The sequence below is a fragment of the Lipotes vexillifer genome, unplaced genomic scaffold (assembly GCF_000442215.2).
Source record: "Lipotes vexillifer unplaced genomic scaffold, Lipotes_vexillifer_v1.1 scaffold533, whole genome shotgun sequence".
Classification (NCBI taxonomy): domain Eukaryota; kingdom Metazoa; phylum Chordata; class Mammalia; order Artiodactyla; family Lipotidae; genus Lipotes; species Lipotes vexillifer.
In genome coordinates, this window is record NW_006773553.1 from 1,377,824 (window position 1) to 1,388,443 (window position 10,620).

The following is a 10,620-nucleotide window of genomic DNA, read 5'->3' on the forward strand; positions in this document are numbered from 1 at the left end:
AAGAGCGGTCCGTGGGGCCCAAATGACCAGATGGGAAGCGATCACGGGCCCACCCGTTTCGTTCCCGGGCCACCAACATGGCCTCTGCGGTTCACACCTCGCACCTGGGAAGCCAGAAAGGGCAGCAGGTCAGTCACACTGGCCTCCTAGAAGCGAAAGTCCACTCTGGAGGGTGTTTGTGCAGAAGCTCCGCCTCGGGCGAGCCCTGCCGGTGCGAGAAGGCCTGGCCGTGGGGCGCTGCAGAGAGGGCACCCGGAGCCCCTCTCCTGAGCTGTTTCTTCATTGAGGAATAGAGCTGTATTCGCTGACTAGTGGCTGAACTCCAGCATTTACATTTTGGTTAAAATCCAACTTTGCAGTGTGGCAGTTTCACAGAATGCTTGATGCCAAGTATGTTTCTCTTCAAAGGGAGCTCAAAGGGGAACCAGGCCCTCCCGGCCCCGCCACGCTGGGGACTGGAACCTGCCAGGAGTCTCAGACGCACCTGAGTCTGAGTGGTGGGGGCCTGTGCAACGAACTCATCTCGTCGGGAATCTTAAGAGGTTTCTCCTGGTAGGAGGTCGGCAAGCGTCCAAATACTGAGAAACCTTCAAAAATCAGAGGGTGTCAGTGCCCTTGGTCCCTCTCCCATCCTAGGTATTGCCTCGAAGGCCCAGAGGCACCAGAACCTTGAGCTTTGTTTCAGCTTCGCTTCCAGTCCATTACCTGCCCCCCAACCCTGCCTTTTTTTTTCTTTTTTTTTTGCAGTACGCGGGCCTCTCACTGATGTGGCCTCTCCCGTTGCGGAGCACAGGCTCCGGACGCGCAGGCTCAGCGGCCATGGCTCACGGGCCCAGCTGCTCCGTGGCACGTGGGATCTTCCCGGACCGGGGCACGAACCCGCGTCCCCTGCATCGGTAGGCGGACTCCCAACCGCTGCGCCACCAGGGAAGCCCCCACCCTGCCTTTTTAAAGCAGTCCAAGTTAAGAAGAACCCGCCCAGGCTGGCACTTATGCAGTAGTGATTTCCAGAAGCTCCACGGTAGACATCAGCTGAACCCTTTCCTAGCACCTGTGGCCCTGGGGACGCTGCTGCTTTAGTAGAATCTGGAAATAGGCTCTGATAGCCCAGCTTGCTTCAGATCAGTTACAGTTACTGTGTGCAAAGTATCACAGACTTCATCCCCAAAGAAGTAACAAATCCCATGTCAAAATCCCAGGATGGCCGATAGATTCTCCCCAGAGTGCCAGGGCTGCTGCAGCTTGTGACATGTCCCCGGAGGCCCAGCGGCCTGGAAGATCTCACACGCAGCTCACCACCCACTCCACCAGTGCTGGGCGTGTACACCCCCCACCCCCACCCCCCCGCAGCCTGATGGCGCCTGGCTGGTCAGCTTCTCCACATGGCCCACGTCATTTTTGCACAGGCAGGAGCCCTCCTGGGCTGGTGCAGTCCATCAGTCCATGTGGACAGCCTTCGGAGGCACCAGCCCCCCAAGCCAGCATCAGCTCTTACCTCCCATCTCCCTAGAGGCTCAAGAAAGTGCCTTGGCTCGTGCTTTGAAGCAAACCAGCTAGCTTTCTGGCTTTTTCCCAGTCTTGTGATAGAAACTGATACAACTGGAATTTTTGAGAGTGAGATGGTATTAACATTGCAAAAAGGAAAAGTATCAAATCTCTACTTCTGGCTGGAAGGAAAACCAGCCTAGCCTCAGCTCAGGCTGGAGCACACCCAGCTCTTCTGAGCCCGTCCCACTTTGAGGTTTGGTTTCAGCTGTGGGGAGGAGGGAGCACTTGGCCATGAACCAAGTGCCGGTCTGGGGCCTAGCCTCCCTGGAGTGCTTGTGTGGTGGCCTTTGTCTCCCTGCGGGGGGTGGCGGGGGGAGAGTCAAGCTCCTGGGTGTAAGGCTGTTTCCACAGCTGTGGAGGTGGCAGCCGCCCTGCCCCCTGCGCTGGAGCCCCGGGGCGTCAACTGCAGCTGTGTTAAGACCACGGTGAGAAGCGTAGTGCGCGAGGACGTCGTATTTGTCGTTTTTTGAAAAGCTGTATTATTACTGCATGCTCCTTGTGTGTGAGCGTGAGTCCCACCGGGTGAGCCGTGGTCACTGCGGCCAGGGCGAGAGTACGCTGCACAAGCCACACGCGTGCCTGCAGCTCCCGGTGTGGCTGCACCAGAGTTCAACCAGTCATGCCAAACGAATAGTATGAGGTGTACTTTTTAAGAAATTAATTTATTTGAGTTGAGATATTTTTGAGATATAAAAATTGGTTGTATTTTTTAAAGCTATAATTCTTGTAGACATTCTGTGGTTAAAAATCTGTGCTTATTATAAATGGTCATCTATGTTTTGCACTTGAGATTTGTGAAAAATAAAGTTTCTGTGGGAAGGTGACCTTCGGTTTCCTGATCATGGGAGGGAGGTGGTTGTCTGCTCAGCGGCTTGGGACCAGGTTTCCTGGCCTGCCTGCCCTTGGGCTGGGGGAAGGGGACCACATCCCCCTCCTGCCCAGGTGCTGTAAGCGGCACTCCCACGGAGCTGGGTGGCACCTAATAGATCCGTCTAACTTGTGATTCTGATTGAAAGCACAGCAGAAGGGCCAGGACGCTCCCTCCTCGTTTGCGATGGTTATAACTGAGTCCTCCTCTGGTGCCCACGGGGGAACAGATAGCAACGGGCAGCTCTGCCAAGCTCGAGCTTCGGTGCTTCTGGCTGCCGCAGCAAGTCAGGGAAGCCCAGGGACTCTTAAGAGTGGAGTCTTCCCAGTAACCCTGCCCTCCACCAGTCTGGATAATGAAGGCTGAATGGCTAAATTGTATTTCATTTTTCCAGAACAACTGTACGTAGCTGTGAGAAAGTGAGGTTCAGATTTAAACTCCTTAATAACTTGTCCCAGGATGACTAACACTGAGCCTTAAACAAACGTTGGTTTGTGAACAAGGTAAAAAAAGCAAAGTCCGAAACGGGGCCTGTGTGGGGCCTCCAGGGCGCTGGGTCCCTGTGCGGGCGGGCACTCCTCTAGAAGTCGGGCAGGCCGGGCAGAGGGAAGAGGGCGGCGAAGCTCTCCACCTCCGCCCTGAGTGCCGCCACAGCCCGCTGGTGATCCTCGGCCTCCGCCAGCTTCTCCGTGAACTCCTTCAGGGTGGCCTTCACCCCCACGGTGTCCTGGATCTGCAGGGTCAGCTCTATCCCTGCGCCAGCGAGAGACGCCACTGCCCACGTGCCCCCGGCGGCCGGGCCCGACTGCTCTGCCGTCCACACGCCCGCCACCCTCTCAGCCCACGCGGCCTGCTGGGCGACGCTCTGTCTCCCGGCCCTGCTCCAGCCTCGACGCAGAGCCGTCCTTCGTCCCGACCGCACAGCCCTGCGTGGCCCCTGTCCGTGCCTCTCCTCACCTCTGTGAATAAAACGGGCAACTTTTTGGAAATCCTCTTCCAAGAGTCCTCGGGACGTCAGCGCCGGGGTCCCCAGGCGCAGTCCGCTGGGCCGCAGGGCGCTTTTGTCACCTTCAAGAGAAACAGGCTCTGTCCCTGGGCTGCGCCCGTCTCCCCACTGACCATCGGGCACTGGGAAGGGGCTCGTGGGCAAAAGGAATAGGCCCACGGACGCTGGCTCACACCTCGGCTGCGCTACTTGAAATATCAGGAGAGCCGCCTTTTGCGACGTGGTCCTTGCTCCTGACACCAGGGCAGCATCTGTCTGGGTTTCGGGGGCGTCGCCCACATCTTATTCACGACCCGCTGAGAAATGCAGCCGGTTTTCCAGAGGCCCCAGCCTCCCTCTCCCTCTCCGTCCCCAGCAGGGTCAGCGCCGCGTTAGAGGGGGCAGGCAGGGGAGCACGGCCTGGCCCCGTCCAACGCTGCACATCTCGTCCCCAGAGCCAAGTCACCGTCGGCCTTGACAGGTGCAGACAGGAGAGGGCTGAGAACGCTCACCTGGGCAGGTGTTCTTGTTGCAGGCGATGGAACAGGCTTCCAGCACCTTCTCAGCCCGGCCGCCGTCTGTGCCTTTGGAGCGGAGGTCCACGAGGATCAAGTGGTTGTCAGAACCACCTGGAAACCAGGTTAGACACGTGGAAGCCGACCCCGTGCCGAGCCAAGGGGTCTTTCTCTTCCACAGAAATGGGGGTGTGTGACCCCCATCACGTGTCCTGCGGGGCTTTCATCACCTGCTAAAGACCACATACCCCAGGGCCTCAGAGTTTGAGAGCAGCACAGAGTAGTTTAAAAAGGGAACCTGAGGATGCAGAGGGGGCTGAGGGCAAACGGGCAGCCCAGATGGCCCACTGCCACGTCCCAACCTGTCAGGTGCCGGGGCAGCGCCTCGAAGCCTGTTGGGGTGATGACGTCATCTCGGAATGTGCCCCTTCTAAGTCCACCCTCAAGGCTCCCTCTAAGGGGGCCTCAGAGTAGCGGGCAGTGGGCTATCTAGGTGACAGGGTGACGGGCACATCAGGTGCAGACACTGCCAGCCCACTGTGTGCTTTAACCCCAGTCCTGCGAGGATGATAGTATTTTCAAAGTGGTGCAGAAGAGATATGGATGAACTTTCTGGAACGGCCCAGGGAATCTTCCCAGCACCTGATCTTCACTTTGAACTGTAGTTAATCCCCGGGTTAACTAGACCCCCATCGCTAACTCGGGCGATGACCACGGCTTCAAAGACGCATGTGGCCTTAAGCGGATGCACGGCTCTGGACCCACAGCCCCCTTGCTTGCCGCGTGGCTTTCGGAACCTCGGGTGCCCATTTGTAAAATAAGACCAGTGATTCCCAAAGCTATCTCGAGGTTTGAACGAGGTCGTGTATACAGAGCTGAGGGGATCCCGAGTCACCCCAAGGCTGTGGCCACTGTGCCCAGGCCACGACCCTACAGCCACACCCTGACAGGGCCAGGACGAGACTCGAGCAGCCCCGAGGAGCAAGGCTGCCCTCAGGGCTCGGTTCCTGTCGTACCTGTGACCACTTTGTAGCCCAGCCCCATCAAGGCCTCGGCCAGAGCCCTGCAGTTGGCCAGCACCTGGCGCTGGTAGACTCTGAACTCCGGAGTCATGGCCTGCTTCAGAGCCACCGCCACCCCTGGCAGGAGATGAATACAGACCGTGAGTCAAACACCCGTCTCCACTCGGGCTTCCCAGCTTCTCAGTGTCACCCAGGGCGGTGGGTTACATCTCCTCCCAAAATGATCCCTTTTAACCCTGCGATTACCCGGCTAAGCCTCAGACCTCTCTCTCTGAACAAGTGCTTTTGAGGCGGCCTCTCTCCAGCATGAAGTTTCGGGCTAAGGAAATCACCAGGGGAGAGCTGTTCCCAGCAAGATGGATTTTATGTCCTTTTTAAGCTCGACGTGTGTAAACGGATCACTTAGCTGCTGATGCTTTGATGCCAAATTATGCACCTTTCGGAGCACAGTCCAGATGAGAGGTACAGGCCTGATCTACCTGCACACCCAGACTCCTCTGGGACCTTGTTCGATCCCCAGGGCTGCTTAAAGGGGCACAGAGATGGAGGAGGATGCAAACCACGTGCCCACGTCCTGGCACAGGAGCCCCCAGTCCGTGTGTGGAGAACGGCCTGGAGAGTCTGGAGGGCTGGCATCCCCCCACTGGAGGGCGCTGAGCGGGTGGGTGTAAGGGGAGCGGCCCATGCCCACTCTGGAGCCTAAAACTCCCCCTTCACTGCCCCCTCCACACCCCTTCTTGCAGACACCAGTACTCCTGACGGTCTCCCAGTGGGGACGGGACACCTTTGTCCTGGCTCCTCCACCAGCTGCTCTGCTCCAAAGACGGAGTAAAAGCTCTGAGGTCATCAGATTTTCTAAGGCTCGGGTACAACCAGAGAAGGAGTATGTCTATGACAGCTGCTGGGCCATCATGGAATAGGACCTAGGAGGTACCAGCGTGGCCCCAAAGTCAAGGCCGAGGGTCAGACAAGGGGGTCGCTGTCCTCTCCCCTGGAGGCCAGGAGACCAGGGGAGGGCCGCCCGCCTGCTCACGTGCTCCTTCGGCTGTACAGTCTTCCGATGTCAGGTCCCCTCCCCGTGGTTTCTCAGGGGCTCAGGTGGGGCCTGCCCGACTCAGTGGAGTGGCCGTCACCTCTGTTCCTGCTGACATATGCACTGCTCCCCTTCCCTGCTTCGTCAGCACCTCTTAGACAGTGCACACGCTCTGGGGGACGGGCCTTGGGGGAGCCGCCTGAGGCGTGTGGCCGTGGGGCCTGGGCAGGTGGGTCTGCATTACCAGCAATGGCGTGGTTGTGCGGCCCCCCCTGCAGGCCTGGGAACACGGCAGAGTTGATGAGTGACTCCAGGTTGTAGCGAGTCTCTCTGCCCGTCTTCGGGTCCACGCTGCGCACTCCTGGACAAAAAACAACACGGGACATGGGACAGGCGATCCCCTCTGTTTTCTCCCCACCTAGACACAGACCCGGCCCCACTCCTGGAGGCGATGCTGCAGGCCAGGGAGGGTGCTTGTTCCCAGCGGGGCTGGGTGGGGGAACCACCCTTCCTTTGACCCTTCAAAGGTCAAAGGAAGGGGCTTCCCTGGTGGTGCAGTGGTTAAGAATCTGCCTGCCAGTGCAGGGGACACGGGTTCGAGCCCTGGTCCGGGAAGATCCCACATGCCACGGAGCAACTAAGCTCATGTGCCACAACTACTTAGCCTGCACTCTAAAGCCTGCAAGCCATAACTACTGAGCCCACATGCCTAGAGCCCATACTTGGCAGCAATGAGAAGCCCATGCACCGTAACTAGAGAAAACCCGCGTGCAGCAACGAAGACCCAATGCAGCCAAAAAAAAAAAAAAAAAAAGGAAAAGCAAAGGAAGGGGCTTCCCTGGTGGTGCAGTGGTTAAGAATCTGCCTGCCAGTGCAGGGGACACGGGTTCGAGCCCTGGTCCGGGAAGATCCCACATGCCACGGAGCAACTAAGCTCATGTGCCACAACTACTTAGCCTGCACTCTAAAGCCTGCAAGCCATAACTACTGAGCCCACATGCCTAGAGCCCATACTTGGCAGCAATGAGAAGCCCATGCACCGTAACTAGAGAAAACCCGCGTGCAGCAACGAAGACCCAATGCAGAAAAAAAAAAAAAAAAAAAGTGAAAGGAAGGATGAAAATGTCCCTCCACTGAGATAGTAACAAAGAATACACCTCGGGCATATTTCCTCAAAGAACTGTCCAAGAGAGCAGTCTTCCAAGATGACTCCTTTGGGGGAGACATGACTCATTTGGCCAGAAACAGAGAAGCAGCTTCCTTTCGGAGAAAAGTTAAGGGCCAGTAATACGAGCTGCCAGTGTCTCCATGGAGCTTCTTGTGAGCCAGGAACTGCTCTGAGCAGTTTCGCTAAATTCATTCGAGCCTCACAACAGCAGTCCCCAGGGACAGGTACTATTATTATGATCCCTGCTCTGGAGGTGAGGAACTGAGGCACAGAAAGGCTGCACAACTAGCCGAAGATCACACAGCACATCCATGGCAGAGCCAGGACTTGCTCCTCCTGGAGGGTCAATCGAATATCACCAACGTACAGTGGGGAAAACAAATGTCTCCTCAGCAGGTGGGAAAGGCCGCCTGCCTCAGAAACCTGAACACAACGGAGGAGGGGCCTCTGAGGGGCACAGAGGCAGCAGGGCCCTGAGAAGCCCAGTGGGCACATGGTGTATCCAGTTTTGGCCAGAGGCTGGGCAAGGGGGTCCCGCAGGGGGTAAAAAGAGATGCGGTCACCAGAGGGGGGTTCTCTCTGCTGACGTGAGGTTAGTGCACCGGGACTGAAGACTATGGGACCCTAATCCTGCTTCTCAAGAATGGGAATCCCAAATAAGGGGACACATACACGTAGGCTCCATTATGGGGAGGAGAAATTCCTCACTCAAACGACAAACTCCTACTACGGTTTACACATCAGTGTCTTATGGTCTGATTACTGAATCTTTCTCTGGGAGAAACATGCTACAGTTAAGTTCACCAAAATAACGCTGCACCACGAGGTCTCCTGGAGCCCCTCCAGCCATGCACACCCTCCTGTCACCCCAACATCTTCCACTCAACGGGATAAGTTGAGCCACAGGACGCTGGCCCCCAGGACACCCTTCCCCTTCCCCCTTCCCCCGGACCCGGACAGCTGTGCTCAGGGCTTCCTGCTCTTTACATCATCTGGGTCAGTCTTCCCGGCTCCCTAAACCGACTGTGGGCTCCAGGAGGAAAGGCAGCCCCGCCCCGCCAGGAGCGCACCCTTCCTATAGAAGATCATGCCGGCGCGGCAGCCCCGCAGGGTCTTGTGGGTGGTGGTGGTCACCACGTGGCAGTGCTCGAAGGGGGAGGGCACCACACCGGCTGCCACTAGCCCGCTGATGTGTGCCATGTCGGCCATGAGATACGCCCCGTTGTCGTCAGCGATCTCACGCAGCCGGGCGTAGTCCAGGTTCCGGGAGTAGCAGCTGGTCCCTGAGACAGCAAGGGTGACACTGAGTCAGCTCGAGAGCAGAGCCGCCTCGGTTGGGCACGGTGTCCAAAAGCCGGCCTTCCCCGCTCTAAGGCCTGAGGATGGAAACGATGGACGCCTGCAAATCCCGCCTGTGCCAAAGGCGACCCCCTGCTCTTTGCCCCTGGGTTGCGTGGCTGGGGCGGCCCCTGGCCATTAGCAGCCCAACGAGGCAGGGGCCAACATGTCCAGATGCTTCTGGGGAACAGTGCAGGACTAACGGTCCTGACAGAAAAGGAAATAGACCCAAGCAGCTCAGCGGCGCGGCAGAAACCAGCAGGGAATGAGGACAGGGTGGGAACATCACACAAGCTTGCTTGTGAGCGGCGGGGCCCCGCCGGGCTGCTCACCCGCGATGATGAGCTTCGGGTGGAAGAGGCGGGCATTCTCCTCCAGCTGGTCGTAGTTGATGCAGCCGGTGTCGGGGTTCACCTGTGGACAGCACGGAGGTGGGGGCTTGGGCCACTTCCTCCTGCCCGGCTGCCGAGGGTAAGAGGACTCCCTCCACCTGCCCAGAGCTCTCTGCTGCCCTCGCTGCCAACCAGGACTTGCGGGCGAGACGGGGCACAAGCGCTTAGGCAACCAGGCATCATGGCTCTCGGACAGGATGCCCTGGGGGTCCTGGGCGAAGAGCGAGCCCTGCTCCTGACTCGCCGCAGAAGGGACCAGAGGGACAAACACGCAGCACGTGCGCAGGTGCGAAGGCCCCGCCGCCTCACCCCACGTCCATCTAGTCCAGACACATGAGGCGAAAAGAAGAGAGAAAGGCTCGGGGACCCAAAGGCCACCCAGGCCGACGCTACTCGGACACCTCGATTGTGTACCACGAAGGCCTGGGCACAAGAGGTGAGCCCCTTAGAACCAGTAATGGATCAGCAAGGCCCCCGGTTACAGGGCTGAAAAACAAAGGTCAGTTATATTTATGTGTGTGTGTGTGTGTGTGTGTGTGTGTGTGTGTGTGTGTGTGTGTGTGTGTGTGTTTGTGTGTGTGTGTGTGTGTGTGTGTGTGTGTGTGTGTGTGTGTGTGTGTGTGTGTGTGTGTGTGTGTGTGTGTGTGTGTATTTATTTATATATTTATTTATACATTTATATATATATATAAATATATATATACACACAAATATATATATTTATATGCGTGCAGGAAAAAATAGAAAACGAAATTTTAATAATATCATTACATTAGTTTTGAAAAACTGTAAAATATTTAACAAAAGATGAACAAGACCTCTGCACAAAGCACTATTGAGAAAAACTTTAAAAAACTTAAAAACACCTAAAAGGAGTAATTAAGGCAGCGTGTGCTTGCAGGACGATCTGACAGACAGAACTGAGCCCAGAAGCAGAATCCCTTGTGCTGGGAGGCCACCCGCATGGTGAGGACAGGGGGCCCTGCAGGAAGGAGGCCTTCCGGTCGCGGCACTAGGCCAGGTGGGTGCCCACCTCACCCCATACACAGAAATCCCTTCCCAGCAGACCACGGATCCATGTGCAGCATGTAAAACACAAAACCTTTTTTTTTCGTGGGGTCGGGGGGAACTCATTTCTTAGTAATTCCAGTTTATTAAAGTTGTGTTAAAGCACTTGTGCTGGGGAGTGGGTATAACCACAGAGGGGTCGCTGTAGGGAGACTTTAGGGGCATGGGAGCCCCTGGGGAGGAGGTGGTTGGAAGCCCCTGCCCCCGCGGGGGGAGGATTCAGGTTGGGTGGGCGCCCTTTCCAAATGAAAAAGGTGCCTACAGCTTAGCACAGTTACAGAGCTTGTGTGAGACGTCGCTGGGACCGGCTGAAGGATGCTCTGGGGCTTGGTCTGGGGCTTTGTTTCAAGGGCGTGAACCGGTTCCTCTTTAGTCACCTGAAACTGTTGTCTTAATAAAAAATCAACAGCTGACCCACAGTAAAAAATTGGACATAATTCTAAAAAAGTTTTAAAAGAGATTGAATTCTAAAAAAGTTTTAAAAGAGATTGATTACCAAGAAAAAAAAAATCTGTTGCTACTCTCTCCCTCCACATTTTGCGTTTTAAATTTGTGGGATTTTTTTAAAAGGTTTTTTGTATCTTTTTAAATCTTGAAAATTCAACAATACGACAGCTCCTGGAAGGATTCACAGGCATTCGTCACAGAGCAGCAACAGGAAGTGGAGAGGAGAGATTCCTGCT

The 10,620-nt window shown here is 56.3% G+C and overlaps 1 protein-coding gene across 2 annotated transcripts in view; it reads right to left on the reverse strand.

Annotated features, from left to right (window-relative positions):
• Nucleotides 1–2,995: 2,995 nt before the first annotated feature.
• SHMT1 (serine hydroxymethyltransferase 1) overlaps nucleotides 2,996–10,620 on the reverse strand; it is a 15,011-nt gene continuing 7,386 nt past the window's right edge. Inside the window, exons 5-11 of one of the 2 annotated variants that reach the window (XM_007448393.1) lie at nucleotides 8,810–8,891; nucleotides 8,210–8,422; nucleotides 6,216–6,332; nucleotides 4,933–5,055; nucleotides 3,914–4,030; nucleotides 3,374–3,484; nucleotides 2,996–3,169 (exon numbers count right to left, since the gene is read on the reverse strand). In XM_007448393.1, coding sequence (XP_007448455.1) covers nucleotides 2,997–3,169; nucleotides 3,374–3,484; nucleotides 3,914–4,030; nucleotides 4,933–5,055; nucleotides 6,216–6,332; nucleotides 8,210–8,422; nucleotides 8,810–8,891 — 936 coding nt within the window. In that variant the 3' untranslated portion in view covers nucleotide 2,996. The remainder of the gene's footprint in view (nucleotides 3,170–3,373; nucleotides 3,485–3,913; nucleotides 4,031–4,932; nucleotides 5,056–6,215; nucleotides 6,333–8,209; nucleotides 8,423–8,809; nucleotides 8,892–10,620) is intronic. The other variant, XM_007448394.1, reaches the window with a different exon arrangement.